The sequence below is a fragment of the Pleurodeles waltl genome, chromosome 3_1, assembly GCF_031143425.1.
Source record: "Pleurodeles waltl isolate 20211129_DDA chromosome 3_1, aPleWal1.hap1.20221129, whole genome shotgun sequence".
In the NCBI taxonomy this organism is placed as follows: Eukaryota; Metazoa; Chordata; class Amphibia; order Caudata; family Salamandridae; genus Pleurodeles; species Pleurodeles waltl.
In genome coordinates this window covers 978800651-978822020 of record NC_090440.1, presented here as the reverse complement: position 1 = coordinate 978822020, position 21370 = coordinate 978800651, and the positions used below count along the sequence as shown (strand labels likewise).

The 21370-nt window shown below is 43.4% G+C and overlaps 1 protein-coding gene across 2 annotated transcripts in view; it reads right to left on the bottom strand.

The window, feature by feature from the left end:
- Positions 1-320: 320 nt before the first annotated feature.
- TMEM222 (transmembrane protein 222) overlaps positions 321-21370 on the bottom strand; it is a 49601-nt gene continuing 28551 nt past the window's right edge. For both annotated transcript variants that reach the window (XM_069224090.1, XM_069224091.1), the window contains 5 exons: positions 13168-13252; positions 8800-8831; positions 8158-8254; positions 1614-1744; positions 321-1190 (listed from right to left, as the gene is read on the bottom strand). In XM_069224090.1, the coding sequence (XP_069080191.1) occupies positions 1103-1190; positions 1614-1744; positions 8158-8254; positions 8800-8831; positions 13168-13252 (433 nt within the window). In that variant the 3' untranslated portion in view covers positions 321-1102. The remainder of the gene's footprint in view (positions 1191-1613; positions 1745-8157; positions 8255-8799; positions 8832-13167; positions 13253-21370) is intronic.

Sequence of the window (21370 nt, the reverse complement as noted above, 5' to 3'; positions counted from 1 at the left end):
ATTTCTGTCGCTCACCTCCCTGTCACACTTGACTTCCCAGAGTAGCTAAATCCTCTGTCACATCCAGATCTGGCCAGCACCGCGGTCTCCCAGAGGTCCATTCCGGGGTCTGGGGAACTGTCCACAGTGGTCTCTCTTTAGACTACAGGAGGTAGTCTTGCGGAGGCATTGTACTCACACAGTGGGACTCGGGCTTCCATACAGAACGCATAAATAACAAGCACTGGATATAATATTGTAATTGTCTTCAAAGATAAAAACAAATTGGCAATAGGACATTTTGAAGCATTAAAACACCTGGGCCAAACCTAAACAATGAATTCAATTTCAGCAGAGTCCTTTATTAGTGATATCTTGTCTGTAAATTACAATAAACTGCAGTTGACTTAGCCAAGAACAAATTGTCCGTACCTGATAGCAAAATACATATAACTGGTGTGAAGTTAAATATTTTATTAGTCTTGTTCTGCCTGCTGACACAAAAAGAAAGTATCTAAAGGTGGAGGGCTGTCAACCACTCTGAAATCAAATTGAGCTGGCAGCATCCAAACATCTAAAATGAAATCGCAGCACTCAGAATCTAAAAGACATCAATCTGGCCCAACAGCACCGAAAAAAGGAACAGGGCTATCAATGCCGAGAAGCTGAAGCAGACTGTCCGCACCCGGAAAATTAACTGGACTGCAGCATCCTGAACCTCAATCTGATTTGATTTGCTACCCAAAAACCGACTGGACTGACAGTAACCCAAACACAATTGGACTGGAAAAAAACACACAGGATTACTCGATATACACATAGAAGACACTTGGTGATGGCACTCAACATTCTGAGAGGCGCTCCTTGGAAAGTGCATCCAAGCCTCATGTTCCTGCACCAGGATCACTTGGTCCTGCACAGTGCTCTGAAGTGGCCAGCTAGTGGCCTGGATGGAAAAGCAGAGTTGATATCCCAGCCTGTGCGCCGAGAGATGAGAATGCAGGGCATGGACACGGAAGAAGCACAATATACACATGGAAGCAGTCTTCTTCGGTCTCAGCCGTGTGCCCACAGGCTGTTTCATCCCATTCAGCTGAACTAGCAGAAACAAGTGTCTGCGCCATCACCGAAGATGCAGGGCGAGCCAAACCGTGATTCCAATGCCCAGCACCAGGAGAAACGGGAGCCACGTCTTGAGAAAGCCACCAAAGCTGAGAGGGAAACAGACGAGAGCTTCAGATATTTAGGGAAAGCAACATCACCCACTAAATCACCCAAGATTTGCAGCACACTGCTCATCTCCACTTCAAGACCCACAGATCTTACGGTAGAGCACAGAAGACATAACTAACCCCTACTGCAATCCCCAGCATGACAAGACTTTTCAGGATCACCATGCGCAAGCATATTACTAAACATCGGGAATCCTAAAGCAGAGCATTCTTAAATAGATCGTCAAGGTCAACAGAATGGCTATTACTGGACAGCTGAATAATTAATGCATAGTTTGGGGGCCAAAACTCCCTGCTACGGGGGCTGCCAGATAGAATAAAATATGTTTTCATGAGGAAATTATTTTCCCTCCTGAAACTGGGGTGCCGGTGTCATATTAAGGAATGGAAGGTGGGAATTACCTGATATACTTGCCGTGGAGTAGCATCAAGAAGCAGAGCTTCACCATATTCCAGGAGGAGCTACCATCGTATTTCATAAGGTTCAGTGCCATGGCTACGTGAGAGTGGCAGTTGTCACAGCAAAGGTTGTGCTAGCCAGAGAGGGAAGAAAAGGTACAAATTACTCAAGAATGTGGCTCTTATTCTGTAATCCCCAAGCCTCCCCTTCCTCAAAGTTCACGGTGTATCTCGCTCGATACCGAAGAACAGGGCCAGTTTTGCACAACCTAAGTTTGAAAGGGAAGCTTGGTAACAGCATCGATGGAATACGGTCAGGCCACCCAGGGAATGTGCCCTTCACTCTCCACAGCATAACCATTATACTGTTCATTCATTCACTCATTCATTCATTCATTCATTCATTCCACAAGCTGCAGGTACAGACTGAGTGTTGAGTTGTGTATTGATGTTATAGATCACTGCTACAAGAGTAACCCCTTTCAACAGATTTACCCACCAACTCCTGTTTCCCATTTCTTGATATTGATAGTAGATTTGCAAACTAACCACCATAAGGAGAAGACAGCATGCAGCCAGATAGAAAGGCTTAGTCAAACAGATCTTCAATAACGCTTGACAACATGGAATTTGCTGTCTATTACAAACTCTAGAAAAGTGCATGGAGAGGCCCATGTAGAACCATTAGAGATGACAGCTGGAGGGACATGTACTAGAAAGCCACAGAAAAAGAGATTGGGCACCTTCTCTAAGCCCATGAACGTGCCTGGGATGAGGTCTTTCACTGATCAATATGCATGTAACAAAAACATGGGCAGTAGATGCTTTAAAGGTTTCAATGCTATGATGTTCCGGAGGTGAACTAGTGTTTGACTGAAGAGCAGGCCATCTTTGAACGGCAACAGGTAAAACAGATCAACTTTCCATACATCCAAATCAAGAGGGTTCCACTAAGCCTTATATGTAGAAAACAGTAAGAAATTAAAGGGGCATGGATCTCCGCTTTTATATGGAATTTGTGGGGGACTTTCAGATGTGCAGAAGGACCACCTTGTGCATCTGACAATTCTTAAAGGGCTTTGAAGAGGGCAGAGCCTGAAACTCTCCGATTTGTGAGCCAATGTCACCACACTCAAAAGAAGCAGGTTTACACTAGATGGCTGGAAGTGCCAAAAAATTCAAATCACAAACCGGCTGTGGCTTGTGAACTGGGGAAACAAGTCCCATCGAAAGGATGTTCAACTACAAAATTCTGAATATAACTTTTAACTCAGACTTCCTCTAAGCATCTCACAATGCTTAAATAGAGCCTGCGGGACTTGCAAATATACTCTGGTGGGTTGGGATATAAAAAAAGGGGGATGTACAGTGGCAATACAGTCACTTGCTTTATTACTGTTGCATGTAGAAGATTTCTTCAGCACCTCGGAATTGCTAGGTTTAAGAGTGGTCAAGTAACGTCAGCTTTAGGGTAAATGGAGTTCCACTTCTGAGGCCAAGTTAAGCAACAGTTTAGTTTGAACAGGTCAGAGTACCTATTACAAGGCCAGTGAAGAGCTAACAATGAAAGTGTATGCTCAGCTATAATGAGTGAACTACCTTGTGCAAAACAGGAAGTAAGGGAGGTGGTGGGGCTTGTAATAGAAAACTCTGGGTTCTCTGCTAATCAAAAAGACATCCCCTAAGAACAGGAAACGCACAGACAATACTTGGTGTTCTTCAGTTCTGAAACAGAAGGAAGACCAACTTCTCCTGTAGAACATCTTACTTAACTTCAGTAATGCCTTTTCTGGTAGGGACTGTATGTAACCTCAGATTGCTCACGTTTTTAATTTCCCCCAGGCATCAGATTTATCTGGAAATTGTTTTGCAATTCCTATGTGTGTCAGTGGGTGGTGTCGTACAGCATATGTCTAGTTTGTCCTGCCTCGGATGTGACGATAAGGCCACTATTTCAGCATCACTTCTGCACACCGACATCAACATTTTTCTGATCTCCATCCACGCCAACAGGTGAAGAGCCACTGAACTCAGAATATGGCACTGTGCAGACTGTCAGTTTGGCATCTTATTAATGGACTGCATGAGTCTAATCCACAGAACAGGGAGTAGGCTGGGTCAGTGAGGAATCTGCGGTTAGATAGACAGAACAGGTGTTACAGTAGGTAACTAACTAGTTCTGATATAGACACCTAACCTTAGATTCCTCCTGTTCTGAATAGATACCAAGGCAGTATTTCCCCCCCGTAGTAGGTTTTCAGAACAACTCAGACCAGGAAATCCTGGAAGACAGATTCGGTGCGATTCCCGTCCCATCAGACCTGGCTTTTCAGATAGTAGAGCTTTCTGAACTTGTAGATTGATTCCTACATAGCAGTTTGGTAAATGACCATAATTGGCACACCGAGTACCAGTGTAGTCGTAGCAGCCTTCGCTCAGGTGGAGTAAGCACGCAAGCTTTCTAGGGGCTGCTTATGGGCCAGCCACCAGCAGATCTTGATGAGTAACACAATCACCGCAAGATGGTTCTCTTTTGCACTGCTTTGCCTTTCTTAGCTACATAGAAGCAGATTAAAAGTTTGTCGTCCTATTGGTAATCTCTGGTTCAATCAACACAGAAACTAAGAGCCCTTTAAGGGTCCAGGTGATGAAGCTGCTCTTCCTCCTTGGAGGGGTAAAATCGTGCACAGAAAGGCAGCAAGGTGATGCCCTATGTGGAAGGTCGTGACTACCAATAGCAGGCATGCTGCTTTTGTCCAAATAACACATTTTTCTGGGAAGAAAGATGTATATGGTGGTCCCATGAACAAAGCCTGAAGGTCACTCACTCGCCTGGCCACACCTGTGGGGACGAGGAATGCTGTCTGTGTAGTTAGAATGCAAATAGGACAACTGTGCAAAGCTTGGAAAGGAGTGTACATCAAGTTAGTGAGTACCAAGTTAAAGTATCACTGCAGCATCATAAAACAGTGGGCCTTCCCTTTCAGAAAACGCATTACAACAGGTGGCAGAGCAGTTAGATGTAAAAACTACAAGAGATAGCAGAAAGGTAATCTTTAACCGGTGCCGAAGCAAGGCCTTTCTGGGATAAGGACAAACAAAAACGGAGGACATCTGTTAACAGCACATTCAGGAGTTGAATGCTTCAGGGAGGAACACCAAGCAACAAACTTCGCCCAGAAACCTGCATGGACAGTTTTGGTGGAGGGACACAGAGTTGTCAAGGTGACACCAATCACTTTAGGAGGGAGACTAGAGGTCATTAACTGTTGCTGCTCAATCCCAAAGCACGGAGGTGTAGGTTGTGCAAGCTTGGGTGCACAACCTGTCCCTGCTGTTGCAACAGGAGGTCCTCTCGAAAGGTGCAGCCAGATTGGAGAATGTGTGCTCAAGACTAGAATTTATGGTACCACACGCTCTTTGGACAGTCTGCAGTCAATAGGGTGATTTGGGCTTGGTCTTTCTGATCTATTTCAGCACTCTGGGCAGGAGAGGGAGGAGCAGGAAGGCATACTGGAGTTCTGAACTTCAAATTAGGTGGAAGGCGCTTCTGAGGGAGAATTGCCTTGAGAACTCTCACAATCAAAAGTTTGGACACTGTTAATAGGTAGATAAGTTCTAGAACTTCAGGCATTCTCCTAATGACTGTCGCAAAAGAGGCTGATTCTTCTGATGCCGTTGCTGGGCTGGGGGAAAAGAAGCCAACATTTGGGGATATATTAAGGCCTCCAGCATCCTGAAGTTCATCAAGACATTGCCATTATTAAAGTATAGCTCCTCCTGCTAATCACCATCATCATCATCATCATCATCATCACTGTCTCCAAATATGAAGTGTGGAGGAACCGTCTCTGTTCTGAATGGCTTATAGTCTTGGAGAAAGGGAATGGGTCTTGGAATCGAAGAGTAACATTGGCTCAGTTTCCAGCAACGTCGGTGCCAGAGTCAGTCCCCAGGCCGGGCGGCGGACATGGTGCTGAGAAGGAAACTGGGCATGGTACGGGTGCTGAAGTCGCAGAGCCGATGTCAAGCCTGGTCTCGGGTCAAGTATGAGGGACACAGTGTTGTGGATGCATCTCAACATGGTATTTTGACTGGTGGTTCCCTCAGATTCATGGGTCCCGAAGGCACTCCACAAGGATCTGGTGTGACACTAAAGATGTGGCTCAAGGCACCTTGAGCCGCTAGAGCTGTTGTGAAGTTGCTGCCTCAGAAAGCGGAACTAGTGTGGAAATCAGTTCTGTGAAGCAGGAATGACTCTGTGGCCAAGAGGGGCCTGGGGTATTGCACGACTCAGAGTGGTGGGATTGTCAGGACAAAAGAGACCCATGCATTGATTTTTATGGTACTTCCTAGACTCACCTTAACTGTGCAACTTTAATGACTATTAGTTGATTATTCACAAGAGCAGCCTTTGGAGCATGAGTGCATCCACACCCTTGACCGAGACCAATACACCTTTGACTAGGAGTCCTTTTTTGACCTACAAAGTTCGGCAAAACCGAGTTCTGCTTAGCTGTTGCAGATGCTTACCAGGTTATTGTCTACACACTTTGATAATTTTCGGAAGGAGAATCTCTGTCAAAAGTGGAAAAATTGAGAAGCTCCAGCTACGCATTGGTAGATGCGGAAAGAAAGGAAATGACAGTGTGTGGAGGTGGCACGGATATAGTGGGCCAGTCACCACATTCAAGGCGGGATAAACCCGAAGCAGATCCACCACATCCAGAACCACATGATGCCACTTACCGATGCGCAAGGGAATTGTTAAAAACTTTCCAGATTCAGTCTGATGCCAGGGGGAAATTCACAGAGTGAGGAATCTGTGGTTAGAAGTCTATCAAAAACTCCCAGTAATGGTAGTGATAGGGAGAGAAGGTGGAATAATCTGGTTAGGAAGTTTGGGCAACACTGAACTGCTCTCAGGTGCAGATGTGCAAAGCAAGAGACCATCAAACTAACTTGACCAAGAAGAGTCCCATCCCAAAAGATGAGGTGTTTGAAAGGAGATACGCTTCTTTAGCCTTGGCTAGTCTCCTGGTTAAAGGATTCTATAGCACAGATATTGCAGACAAGAGTCCAGAAAGAAAGTAATGCTCAGACTTGAGCACCTCAGGCAATTGTCTGATGAAACAGCAGAAAGTCCCTCAAAGACATTCCTGTTACACGTTTGCCAATGAACCACATTGTAAATGGCACCTCAAGCATGTTCCACTGTATTGCCAGAGGCATCCCACCTAGGATAATGCTACAGTCTCAGTCAGATCTTTGGTACCTTTTTTGTGTCAGGCCACTTGTGTATCTTTTGGTGCGCACTAATGGAGGAACCACTACCTCCAAAGAGAATTACTGGGAATTAAGGCTCCTATATGGGAGCTCAAAGTAAGAGACGTTTGTTTACCCTGGTGTCTCTGCTAGAGGAAACCTCGTTACTACTTCTTAAGAAGAAAATAATTGCACCTATGCAGCAACGTCACAGATAGTATGTGAAACCCTGCACAGAGCTGCAATGAACATAAGAGGACATTGGGTGTGGCCGAGTGATTTAATCTCCAAGCACTTAAGGCAATATTTGTGAGGGGCCTGATTGGATAAATATAGTCCGCAATTTGCACATTCCTTAAGCCCCGGAAATACGGAATAATGAGAGTTCTCAGAAGCTGACTGTAGAACTGGAACCTCTCCTGAGAGAATATTGTGCAGAAGTTAAATAAAAAAATAAAAAAGCTATTGAGTAATAAGAGCAATATGCACATATGTCCCACTCTAAAGACAGAGGCAGACAGGAGCACTGTTAAATTAGTGAGCATGATTTGAAAGTTTATGCCTGGGACCATCTCGGTGCCAAAGCTTTGTTTATTTGGAAATACCTAGACCATATAATGAGTATTACAACCTGGTGTGCACAGGGTGCTGCCAGATATCCTGCAGGTATGATGAAGAGGGACTGAAAGAACTATATACCACACGGGGGGAAAGTGGCAAAGTTCATCACAAGGACAGAGGCACCCAGGAGAGAGCTAGTAATAAGAAGTTAGGTGAACAGATGCCCCAATATACAAACAGAGGCGGGAGACCGAAAAAGTATTACAATCTCTAAAGGACAGAGGCACATAGATACAGAAGTAGGAGAAAGTGACCTAGTCTAACAGCGATAGTAGAACAGAAACACACATACAGCATAGAGAATAAAGTGGTAACACGCTTGCTGGATGGAAGAATAGATACATAACTAACTGTATGACAGCTCAGTTAACACAAGGACTTAAGGCTAGTGGGTTACAGATGCACAAATACAGAACAATGAATGAGAGGGTAGCATAAAAACTCACAAAGATAGAGTTACAGATAGAGAGAGGCTGAGAAGGAACAAGAACACCCCAGGAGGGACAGAATGGACACAGCCGAACACATAAAAGCTCAGCTCAAATGTAAGAAGATTTCCAGACACACAAACATTGAATTGGTCTCTGAGTTTTGGCCAAAACCTAAGAATGGGTGAATTTAAGGTTCATGCGCAGACAGTATGACAGGTTAGAGTCCTTACCATCCTGTGTTTGTACTCCTCGGATGCTTCATTGACAGCGGTGTCCCAAGCGTTGGGGCCACTAGCATACACCTTGTTCGGATCCAGTTTCCAGTACCTTTAAGTGAAAGAAAAAAATGAGTATACAAGATGTGGGTCACTGTCTGGAAAGAGTTTGTACAAAAGAGACATGAATCATACAATTTCTATTCCACTGGAGTGCTGCATGAGTAACACGTACATAGTAAGGGGGGGGCACATCCACAAATTAAGGGATGGAGGGAGTGTGAGAGGCAGTAAGTGAGGTGTAAAGAACAAGATAGAGGGATAAAAAGAGGTGGACAGGTGGAGAAAGGAAACAGGAGGGAGCAGATATGTCATGGCACACAAAGGCCATGCCTGCCCAACATGTTAGGTAGATTACACTTCTGCTCTTAAACACCCCAGTTCATCTTAGTTTATACACGGGAATCCACCCAATCCTTCTGTGCAGCTTCTGATGTTCAAGAAGCTAGAAGCAGCACAAACCCGTGGATCAGAAGACACCAGCATTGTTTGTTTGCTTGCTTCCTAATCAGGGGCAGCAGCACTCATTTCTAACAGAGCCCCTCACACAATAAAGGTAATTCTGCTCCCTATTAAAAAAAAAAAAACACAACTTACTTCACTGGTCTCCCAAAAGCCATATTATCTTCCTACAAAATATGAAATTGTGTGTTAGTTCAACAGAAGAATAAACAGTAGGATCACAGCATTTCCATGAGATGAGCGACTTCTGCACACAGGGGCATCAAATGTCAGTATTGGGATGCGCATACAGTAAAGAGTGTCGGTCATGTGTATCAGCAATCCATTAAGCAGGTCATGGACCTCACAACCTGTACCTTTTTAAGTAAAGTAGTTTAGTACCTGGCAGACACCCGTTCACTCACCAAAGCTGTCCCAGCTTATGCTTTCTGTACATAATGTGTCAAGAGATTTGTACCCAAAGACTTAAGGAAGTGGTGGGAGAGGCGTCTGTAGTAAAGCCCACCTAACCTGCTCCTCTCTGTGTGGTGGGAAGCATTCTACTGTTTAGGATTACCATTTACAAAGTGTCAATTTTACAACATTATTTTCCAACTGATAATTCAAATACTATATTTCATTCTCAATTCCCTTTTCTCCGCCTTGTTACTCAACTCATGCCTCCTCCTGTAATTCCTGTTATTATAGTCTTCACAATACTTTACCCACCTGCTATCTCTACTATCGTGTCCATGCATGGATGAGGTCTACCATCTCCTGCCACCAGATTCTGCCGCTTCCCATCTCTTTACCTCCTTGCCTATTCAGTCTCCTAAATGTCTTGCATCTTCGTTCGTCTTTGCCTCCCCAACCCTTTACCTGCAACCCTCTCTCCTGCCTCTGCTTCCTCCAACACTTATTCCAGACTCCCACTGTTCATTCCCTGTCACGGTTTCAAAAAAATCCTATTCACGTCACATCTATGTACCGTCACAGACTTACTAACCCTTGATGTCTCTACCTCCCCAATGTTTCCTCTTCCACCTCTCCTGTCACTGCTTTTCCCCCCATCTCTGAACCCACATTCTTCTGTCTCCCCTCTCCTGATGCTAAGCCTCTTTGCTGTTGCTGCTTCATCTCCGGTTCTCACTTTTTCCCTACCTATTGACTTTTTCCACTGCTGTCCTCACCACCTACCATCTCCTCTTTCCATGCTTCCTGCTGTTTCCCCTCTCCTGTTCACCTGCCCCATGTATTGTCCGCGCTACAACCCACTACTATATATGTCTTACCTAGTGATTAATTTGTAAAAGAATACATTCTGGGGTCCAAAGTTTTGGTCAGAAGCCTGAAGTTGCCCCTATCGAATGTAAGTGGTTTCTCAATACCAAGTCCACATAGTCTAGATTCCACCTCATGCCTCTTTCAAATACCACCAGACACACTCTGCACCTTTATCTCACTCTTCCACATTCTTGTTCATCCCTGCTTTTTTGTCACTTTGTTAATCTATCCTTTCCTCGTATTTGCCTTTTTTATGCTTTTCTCTCTCTTGCTCAAAGTTTGATGAGACAAAGTAAGTAGGGTGCCCAGATTTTGAGACGCAAAAACCGAAATAAACAAAGGTTACAGCTTTGCTATACAAACCAAACAAACTACACACATTAGAATCTCTATAGTTATACCTTATATTTTACGCACCAGCTTTATATTACTGTAACTTTTATTTCTTCTTTCTAAACTAAACTTGCAGCTCGCTAGCCACACAACTAGAACTAGAACTCACCACTGTACAATGCACTGTGTTCTCACAAATGATGTGATATGGGGTGTTATAAGTATTATTATAATTATAAATAATATACGAGTTCATATGGCATAAGTGATGTAATATAAAAAGGTATAAGCAGTGCATGGAAAAGGAGTGAGTTATAGTTGTGTGGTTAGCGAGCTGAAAACGGAGCGTATGGCGGTGCGCTAGTAATAATGTGAAGGTTGTACATAGATTTATATTTAAGGTGTTACTAACTTTACAAGTACTAATCTTTGCGTAGTTTAAGTTAGGTTTGTTTAGAAAGAAGAAATAAAGTTATAGTAATTTAGAACTTGTGCATAAAATATACATGTAAGGTATAAAATGTTTGTGTAATTTAAGGTTGGTTTGTATAAAAATAATAAATACTTTTTCCCCCAACTATAACTAAGTTTTAACCTTTGTTTTTTTTTCCCATTGAATTTCAATTTTTTATTTTTTTTTAATAATAAGGTGTTTTAGATCATACAGTCTAGTGTCATTGAGCGGACTGTCGTTATGTGAAGTGTTGTACAGTACAGTGGAGGAGAGTGTCACAGAGTGGAGTACAATGGAGTGGTATAGGGGAGTAAAGTGTCATACAGTGCAGTGGCATCTCAAAGTAGAGTCGGGTGGAGCGCAGCAGAGTGGAGTGGCGTGGCTTAGCACAGAGCCGAGAAAAGTGTCAAATCGGAGAGCCATTTTGCAGAGTACAGTGGAGTGCTGTGTCAAAGTGTTGTAAAGTCAGTCAGTTAATACTTTAATTTGGCAAAATTTTAGTCATCATGTCAAAGTATTGTAAAGTCTCAGGGAGCAGAGTGTGCTGTACGATTGAATCTAGCAAGACAGCGAGGAGTACAAAGTTGTACTGTGGAGTGTATGGGGACAGAATGGAGTACAGTCTCGTAGAAGGGCATAGAGTGTAGTATAGTTTTGTAGAGGGCAGATGCATAGAATGGAAAAGAGTATCATACAGTCGAGTGGTGTAGAGTGGAGTGAAGAACAGTGACCGAGTGGGGCAAAGTATCCCATAATGGAATAGAGTGAAGTGGAGTTGAGTGGAGCTAAGTGTCAGAGTAGAGTGTTATGTTGTAGAGCAGAGTCGCCTGGCACACCATACAGTGGAGTAAAGTATAACAGAATGGAGTGGTTTATTGCACAGTGGAGTGATCTGGAGTGTCAGAGTCTTGGAAAGTGTTGTAGCGAGCCACTGAGTGGATGAGTGTTCTACAGTGGAATGGCGTGGAGTAGAGTGGAGTGGCATAGGGTGGAGTAGAATGGAGTGGCAGAGTAGCAGAGTGGTGTAGAGTGGAGTAGTGTGTCAGATTCTAATGCAGTTAAATGAGTTACAGTGGCATAGAGGGAGCTGCACAGAGCGGAGGGGTGTAGAGTGCCGTGGAGTGCTGTAGAGTGGAGTGGCATACAGTGGAGTAGTTTGTCAGAGTACAGTGGATTAAAGTGGGGTGAGGTGGAGGGAGTTGCGTAGTGTGTCCAAGCGGGCAGTAGACTGTCTCCGACTGGCACACAGTGGAGTATAGAGTCCACAGTGTCAGAGTGGGTTACTGTGTTGTTCAGTGGAGGGTAGGGGCATATAGAGCTGTAGAGGGCTGCACAGTGGCATAAAGTGTAGTGCAGTATTGTAGAGTGGAGTTGTATACAGTAGAGTGTCACAGAATGGAACAGCCTAGAGTGGGGTTTATTGGGGTAAAGTGTCATACAGTGAACTAGAGTGGCGTAAAGAGAATTGAGTAAAGTAGAGAGATGTAGACTCGCAATGACGAGTACATTGTTGTACAGTGGAGTGCTATGGGGTGTAGACTACTGTTGAGTGGAGTGCAGTATTAATGAGCGGAGTACAGTAGAGTGGTGTTGGGCACAGGAGTGGCGTACACTGAAAAAGCGTAGAATGGAGTGGTGTAGGGCAGAGTAGTGTACAGTGTGGTGGTGTGGAGTGGCCTACAATGGAGTGGAGTAGAGTGGAGTGGCATACAGTGGAACAGCGTAAGTAAAGTGGCATAAACTTAAATAGTGTACAGTGGAGTAGCGTCCCCTGTCCCCATAACAATCACCCCAGTTTTTATCTCCACCCCTGTCCCCATCTTCTCACTGTATCTCCATTCTCAATTCAATCTTCATCTTCTTCTAACCTTGCTCTGGCTACCTTCTTACATGGCCCTGACTCGTCACCTCTCCTAGCCGGCACCTAACCCTACCTTCCCCTACCTCTCTGCTCTTTTTTCATGTCTTTGCCATTTCACCCCCTCTGTCACCAATGCCCTGCTGGTTCTCGTCTCTTGTCCCAGTTTCACCACTGATGCACATGCATCGCCAATGATTTTTCTCCACCTCTCTTGACCCTGTCTTTCTCTGTCCTGTCTCCTATCGATCCCTCTATAAGCTTCTGCCTCTCCCATGTCCTTGCTGCTGTCCCCGCCACAGTACTCTCCTGTATATAATACCCCCTCTGCCATTCTCACCTTTCCACTTTCCTGTACCCAGGCTTTACCCTATGTTGTTACCTAGCCTTCACCTCTTCTGTCCCCTGCCTTTCCCCTCTCCTGTTCCTTGCCTTCCTTCTAATGGCCGACCGCTCCCCATTTCCCTCTCTCCAGCCCCACCTCCCTCTATCTCTAGTCACCAGTGAACACTTTAAAGCAGCTGTTGGATACAAAAAGGGACTTAACAAATAACATAAAATACATAACATGGTTGTCTCAAACATGAAAACTTACCGACACATAGTAGGGTCCCGCAAAGTCTCTGATCACACCAGAGGATGTGCAAATGCCCATGTGACCGATGATTGGGAAAAGCCACCTGGTGAGACAGAGACCAGACAGTCAGAACTCTGGAGACTACAGACAACCAGGCACACAGATTTCCATGAAGTGAAAGCTGCAACCTTTGCTTTCATGACAATTAGATTAGAAAAGACAGCTAAGGATTAAACCCCTAACATATCTGAAACAAAACCAAAGTCCATTTAAAAGTTTAAAGCGCAGTAATAGTACCTTCCAATATTTTTAGAGAGATTTAAAAAAATCACACAAAAGTGTCTTGAAAGGAGTCACACGGTTACACTGTTCTCAGAGGCCAAAAATCCAACCTAATTGCCTCTTGTCACGTGTGAGAACAGAATTTGAAGCCAATAGGTATTGCCTTTCAGTGCTGTTAGCTGACCTTTTCCCGTTTCCAATGATTTTTCTTAATGCAGTTTAGAATCCACAAAAAGAAATCAAACGTTTTGTTTGCAGATGTGGTAACCCATTGGCAAAAAAAGCCAAACAAACAATAAGGTATATGCATGAATGTATTATGATGCATGTACATGTATGTTGACATTAAAGCAGCCTCAACATGTTGACAAGTGTCATAATGAAGCCCTCACCTTGTGTTTTAATTTAAATTGGAGCTGCAAATTACAAAAATAAAAAGTGTACGGCAATCCTACATTTTAAAAGAAGGAAGTGCCCTGTCAGAGAAACAGAAAAAAAGAAAGGTAAAGGAGGGAGCGGTTGTAGAAGCCGTTTCGGGTGAAATAGGTGTTGAAAAGTGGCAGGATAGCACAAGGGTAGCTGGGTGGGTGATTAAAAAAAAAACACAAAAATAAAACAGTTGTGGTGGGGATGGAGAATGTAGATGGAGTGCATGGAGGAAGGGATAAGAAGGGAAAGCTGCACACTTAGGAAAGAGCAAGGAAACACCTACACTCCGATGATGTGCTGAAAACAAGCACTGAAAAAGACAATAGGTCTGGTTTATAACTGAAAGTATCTCTGACCTAACGTACATGTACCTAGTTACCCGTCCTTTCACTTTTCCATCCATTGATCGTCCTATTAACTCATTTTTGCGTTTTCTGACTTACCTATATGAAATAAAAAAGACACTCAACAAGCAAACACAAGATAACTTAAAGGAATAATAACAGAAAAAAAACCGGTTTCCAATTAAACGTGGAGGGCACATGCTTGCAAAAGAAAAAATAATATAAAAAATGGCTGCCACATTTAGAAGCTATGTACTTGCCATTTTGGAGTGATAAAACAATGACACCTGAAGTGGTGAAAAGACTATGCACAATACCACTACAAGATGGTAGTTCAGTAAACAACACAATGGGAGGGCCATATTTCAATGCTATTGTGTATCGGTGGCCTTTTAGGAACAGTGAAATAATGTTACGACAAGGACAACACAATTGCAAGATGGCCCTCCTGTTTAGTAATAGTGGCTGGACGGGATGCAGTGGACTGTAGATAAAATAAGAGGCAAGCAAGCAGCCAAGGATAACTGTCTGGACAACTGGAACATGCAAAAAAATGAAAAGACGGAATGGAAACCGTGGATACTAAGGACTGTCCACAGGCCCAGGTATTGGAGTACACTAATTTCAAGGCAGATGTGAACGTTATCAGGCAAAATGCTGTCATTCACAGGGCAACAAAGCCAAATGGAGAAATGGTTTAAACCGCTGCTCTCTGCATTATGTTTTCATGGTAAGAAGACAAAGAATGTAAATGTCACTCAAACAAACAGACGAGGGCTAGTGCAAAGGCCTTCTATGTGGGTGCATGTAAGTATTGTTCATGTTTTTATTATTAATTAATTGTCTGCCAGGCCCTCCAAAAAAAGATTACCAATAATCTGTCAGAGGTGACTGACACAAGATTAATTGCCTGCTGCAGCTTTCTCTTAGAATGTGTGTAATAAAGTTTCTGTCAACAAGCTTTAACCACAATGTAATACAAATCCACCTTAAAAACCTATTGGGCTGCACGTTCTCTTCAAAACATATTAGACAGGCTTATTGCACTGGTCGTAACGTTTCATTAAAAATTGATCAGACCTTCAAAAACTAATAGAACTTTTCCCAATGAACCAATAAGGCTTAAAGCATTTATAATTCGATTTTAGTTTGTCACCGTGCACAACGCAGTCCAAGAGTAGTCTGTGCTCTCCAATAAGGCGACAATCAGGCAGACATCCAAGTTGCCAAAAATATGCAACTCCTTCTAAAAGCGGTTAACAAATTCAAATCTTCTATCTCCATGGTTGTCTGATGGGGTGACCAACACCCAAAGTCTTGCCTGCTGCAGTAATCTCTGAGAATCTATTCAACAAAATAGTTATTGGTTTTAAAATATGGTGTTCGCTATATAACAGGCATACAGCTTTTGACATTATGTTTCATGATAAACAGATCAGACCTATGGCATCTGACATAACTTTTCCCAATGAACCATTCAGGCCTACAACCTTAATCACTGGCTTATCATATACAACTCATACCTATTATAATGAGCACAAGTTTTGTCACAAAGCAATCATTGGTATTTAGTTAAAAACTACAAATATTTACATTACAGCTGGCAAAGCAATATACAAACCCTCCTACAATAGCATAACAGGGATTCTCAAAACACAAACCTACCTCCGGGATTTGGCACTGGAGACTACCAATACCAAAGGCCTGGCCTACCACTGTAACCACTGAGATTCCATTAAACAAAATACCCATTTTGTTATAACCTTTCATAATAAGCAGATCAGTCCTACAGCAAAAGACATTTATTTATGTAATGTGTAAAGCACCAGCATCCTCACAAGCCCACCATGAATACTGAAACCATGAGAGACAGTTAATGAGAAGGTAGGACAGCCAAGTTTTAAGCTGCTTACGAAAGGCTATCTGAGATTTACAAATTCTCAATGATTGTGGCTAAGTGTTCCACAGTTTTGGTTCACGATAAGCAAATGTCCCGCCACCTTGGCGGGTTCTATTCACTCTGGAGACTGCAGCCAGTTCCACGTGGCTGGAACAGAGCAGGCTTTTAGGAGTATACCAGGACTCCAGAGACCTCAAATGTAACGGCCCGACATTCAAAAGACATTCATGCATCTAGCGTCTGAATTGAACCCGAAGTTTAATTGGCAGCCAGTAAAAGGTGTGGGTGGAAAAAGGAGTCGTGCAGCCTCATTCTGTACGATCTGAAGCCTTTTCAGCAAGGAAGTAGCAGCATCTAAGTATATTGGGGTGGATGGAGGAGTCGTGCAGCCGCATTCTGTACGATATAAAGCCGTTTCAGCAAGGAAGTAGGAGCATCTAGGTATAGAATATTTCTGTAGTCAGGTATAGAAATTGCAAGAGCTTGGACTACTGTTCTTTGGATAGGGGCCAGAAGGCACATCAAGATTTAAGACAAAACTTTCCAAATTAATCAAAGTACTGCTGGGGCTTGAGGCTGAGCAGGAGGAGAGGAGGGCCCAGTGTATACAATCCCAGGAAAATACAAGGTTTGGGGCAGAATGAATGAAACAAATGCATGTGGGGCCTGGAAAGGAAGCTGCAGTTGAAGTGTTTATTCTCTTACTTGAGAGCTGACCTCTGCTGTCACATTTTCATAATTATGATTTAGAGTTGTCCATACGTTCTGAAATATATATACGTATGATATGCTGTATGACTTGGAGGATGATGGGTGCCCAGCCAATAAAGGGATTGCTTTTCTCACCAGTGTTACCTAAATCCTGCCCCTTCCTCGAAACTTCTTTTCAGTTACACCATGCTTAAAAGTGCCTCTAAGAGTTGGTGCCATGTGACGCTTGGTGGACTACCAATAATACTTTGCTGTGGCGTAACCTTGTCACCACGTGTTGCTGCCTCTGCCACTCTTAAGGCGGGCTTCTTACAGTACTCACTCATGACAATACCACCAAAATCTGTAAGACTTCTTCCTCTCCCAGATATACAAGCCCTGGAACACGCTCCCAAACAGAATAAAGATCTCAAAAGCCATTTAGAATTCAGGATAGCAATGCAGGCTCAGATGTTCCAAACTCCAGGACTGAACCGACTCTCAGACTTGTAGACATACTTGCTTGCATTCAAAGACTGCAAAACTATCCCTTATACCACAATTGGATCCTACTTCACGTGTAAGTTTGTCAGTACGGGCCAACATTCCAAGTTAGCATCACACACCACAAAACTCTACTTCTGGATGACCATGAAACCTGCTTCCGACAGTGTACAACACTAGAATTAGCTACATAACTGACACACTGAAAGGATTGGGGTTTCATCAAAATGCTAAAAAATAATGCAATGCCCTAAAGCATTCTGCCTCAGGAATAAGACTTATTCACGCCCAAAAAAAAGACCGTCTCAAAGTAGAACTAAAAATTATTCAGCAAAAAAGCAAGATTTAAAATTTTTCAAGACAAAGATTCCTTTCTTGTCTAAGTACACAGAGATTATTTTAAAGCTTTGAAGCCAAATAAGTGAAAGATCGCATGCCAGTACAAACAAGGAGAAATCTAGGCAATGTATGATGTGAGCAAAGTTCGAAAAAACACAAACATTGAGCGCCTAACAATAAATGATAAACCCTTGCTTTAGAGTGGTAAGAGACCTTTGAAGTCCACCCTCCTAACTGGAAGCCACTGGCCTGCACTCCATAGGAACAGACACAATTAAGACCCAAGGTGCATTCGGGATGCTGGGAGAACTGAAGCCAAGTGTTTAGGACATAGGTAAAGGACATTTCTGAGGTCCAGCCCAGAAGCACGGCGTTTTTCCGTTCTCCCCGTCATCTCAAAATATAATCATAATAGAAGTAGCAAGTGATGCAACTTTATTGACTTGAGCAATGAAAGACACACTTGCCAGTATTTCAATGCATTCCTTCTATAAACTGTTCTGGCAACTATTTTTGCCCCGTATATCAGTGCAGGAAAGAAATACAAGGTATGCATAAGTTATGAAGCGTGAGATCCCGTCTGACTTTTACGGGCTGGATGATGGTGGTTGATCCGTGAACTTCTTGAAATAAGGGAGACTCTTCTTAGAGACAGTACTGTTAGCATAAGGTTTTTAAAAGGACGACTATTGCAAGGGGTGATAAATAGCACTGACAAAAAAGTTACAAAGGCATAACATTTATATAGGGTGTGAAGACTTATGGCCTGATCGGAGGGGGGCGGAGGGGAGCCAGGTTTTCAGGCTTGTAGATGCAAATTAGAAGTTTGCATAGGTATGGCAGCCCAGAGTGGAGTATCAAGAGCCTTGAAGCACAATGATTAACGAACAAAGGACAGCAGACAAGAGCAGGAAGAAGCAGACCTGATGGCACTTGTGCAAAGAACGCAACTGTACAAAAGGGCGAACAGGATAAATCGAAACTTAATCAGGCACAGTTTAAGGGATTTTATTCATTAAAAAAAAAAAAAAAAGCATCAGCAAAGCCAATAGGTGTCACCTATACAAGAGCTATTGGCTTTGGCAATGCTTTTTGTCATGCCATACACCAGAGGGGCTGCTGTTCAGAGTGGTTAAAAGTTAATGGCATGGAGTGTCAGAGTGGAGTGGGGGAGTAGAGTGTTGTAGACTGGATTTGTTGGAGTGTTGTATGGTGGAGTAGAGTGTTGAAGAGTTAAGTAGAGGGGAGTAGAATTCAGTGGTTCGGTAGCAGAGTGTCGTAGAGTGCAGTGTTGTAGCTTGGAGGGTCATTGAGTAGGGTGTAATAAAGTGGAGTGGACTGGGGGAGTGGGTTAGATTGAGTAGAGTGGGTTGGAAGGAGTGGGGTGGACTGGATGGGGTAGAACGGAGTGGGGTGATGAGATTGGTTTGGGGTTGGTGGATTGGATTAGAGTGATAGGACAGGGGTGTGCCAGAGTGGAATGGGGTGGGGTTAACCGGATGAAAGTACAGTGGTTTGGAGTGGGATGAATTAGAGTGGGGTGGATTAGACTGGACTGAAGGGTGGTGGATTGGACTGGAGAGGGTTGACTGTACCGGAGGGGGTGGACTGTACTGGATGGGCTGGATTGTACTGGATGCGGGTGGACTGTACTGGAAGGGGTGTGGATTGGATTGAGTGGGGTGGATTGGATTGGCATGGACTGAGTAGGGTGGGGTGGAATGGGTTGCAATGCACAGTTATGTGTTAAAGCATCATTCAGAAATTACACATAAGCAAGAAACAATGTTGCTCTGCAATATTTATAACAAGGTAATCCTCATCTTTTGAGAACAGTGCCCATAAGCAAAAAGAAAAGGAAACATGAGTGCAAAGTGAGAAAAGAAGACTTGGAAAAATAAAGGAAAGTTAACCATAGAAAATAAATCTCTGCAATTTTGTTTGTCCTGCTGGGCACATTTTTTGCCAGTCACACATCTTCCGTTTGCAAAGCACTAAAGGTTAAAAAGAATAAAATAGTACCTCAATCACGTACGGAGCAGGGGATGGGCACTGATTAAGTTGAATCAACCAGTGTTTGGTCCCTGGTCCACAGACAAGAACGGAAATGATGCTAGGCCTGCGGTGACTAATTATGAGGCTGAAAAGAAGAGTGCCAGGCAAACCAACAAATGGTAAACAACGGGCAGGTACTTATTGTTGACAACAGTGCCTTGCAAGCGGGAGAGACGCATGCCCTAGTGCATGCTCTCACAGGCTCGACTCTAAAAATACAGAGCAGGAAGAGGCAGACAAAGAGCAACCAAGATGGGCTGGTTTGAATGCATATTAGGAATAGATATAGCTGCTACTACAGGACAGTTAGAAGGAAGTGTCCTTTGTGAAAAAGGAGTACCGACTGCAGGCAACTGCAACCTCATGAAACTACTAACAGCACATCAAGTATCCAACTTAAAAGCATTCAAATAAAACATCAGGCAAGACACTGACAGGTAGCACAAACTCTCAAACCAAACAGTAGTGCTACATTCTTGGAGGCACACTTAAAACATAAGCATTACAAGTAGATTCAGAAACATGTATGAAAAACATAGCATTGCTCTAGAAATGCAAGTGCCAGCGTGTCTCTACCATTACCAGAGTACATCATATAGCATAATGGCACTCGCGACTTTGTCAGTGGTTCACCCCTGAGTTGCAGGACAAACAAATGGATCTCAGGTTCATAAACATGGTCTAGCCTTTAGAGGACCAGGATCGATGCAGGCACATGTCTATAATCTCTCATGAACACCCTTGGATGAAACTTTAGATCCGGAGATAAGTCTACGCCACAAAGTGCAGCTAAATGTGAGCTGCAAGAATGTCTGAAGCACAGGAATAGCAGCAGCATATACTTGGTAATTTTTTACGGGTTACTGAAAACGCATTTTGGAATGTAAAGGACAGATACAGATCAATGCACAAGAAAGTCATCCCTGGATGAGTCAATCTAAAGGATCTGCAGATTCATTGGAAAAACGAAAGGCAGAGTGCTTACTCAGCAGACATGGGAGCAGTGGAATGAGTACCTACAGTAGACCAGAGTGGGCACGGTTTCACAATTGATGACCTGTACAGTTAAAGAATGCAAAGTCACCAAGTGTTAGAACTATTCTGAAGGGATAGAAATATACTTCCTTTATTTCATAACATTCAGCTGGAATGATGACCCTGCATAGGTTTCCAAGGAAACTAAGCCTGCAATGATTGTGATAGTTATGATGAGACAAAGTGGCGGAAGCATCAAAGTGACTGGCATGTAGGAATCACATAAACTTTCCACCGTCGCACCCATGAACACCACAGCAAGAGACCCTTTCCTACAGCCGTACTCAGAAGAAAGGCTTTTACTAGCTATTAAACATGGCTTCAATGCCTCGACCTTTCACCCTGAAACTAACGTATTTTCAGTTTCAATGCTCACTTCGCTAATGGCTTTGTGTCGCCTGTAGGTTGCACTATTGTTTTAAAGAAGTCTATAATAATGTTTGGACATAAAAGCATTGGCAAAGCTAAGATGTACTTTACTGGATGGAAGAAAAGTTTCAGTATATTGCAGTGCAGATTACAGAAGCCGCCAAACCCTCATGCTGAATGTGGTGAGCAACAAAGAAATAGACCTGCCAAAAGCTTGTTACTGTCAAAGATCGGTATGAGATGGGAGAGAGACAGGGCAACGTCAAAATCTAAG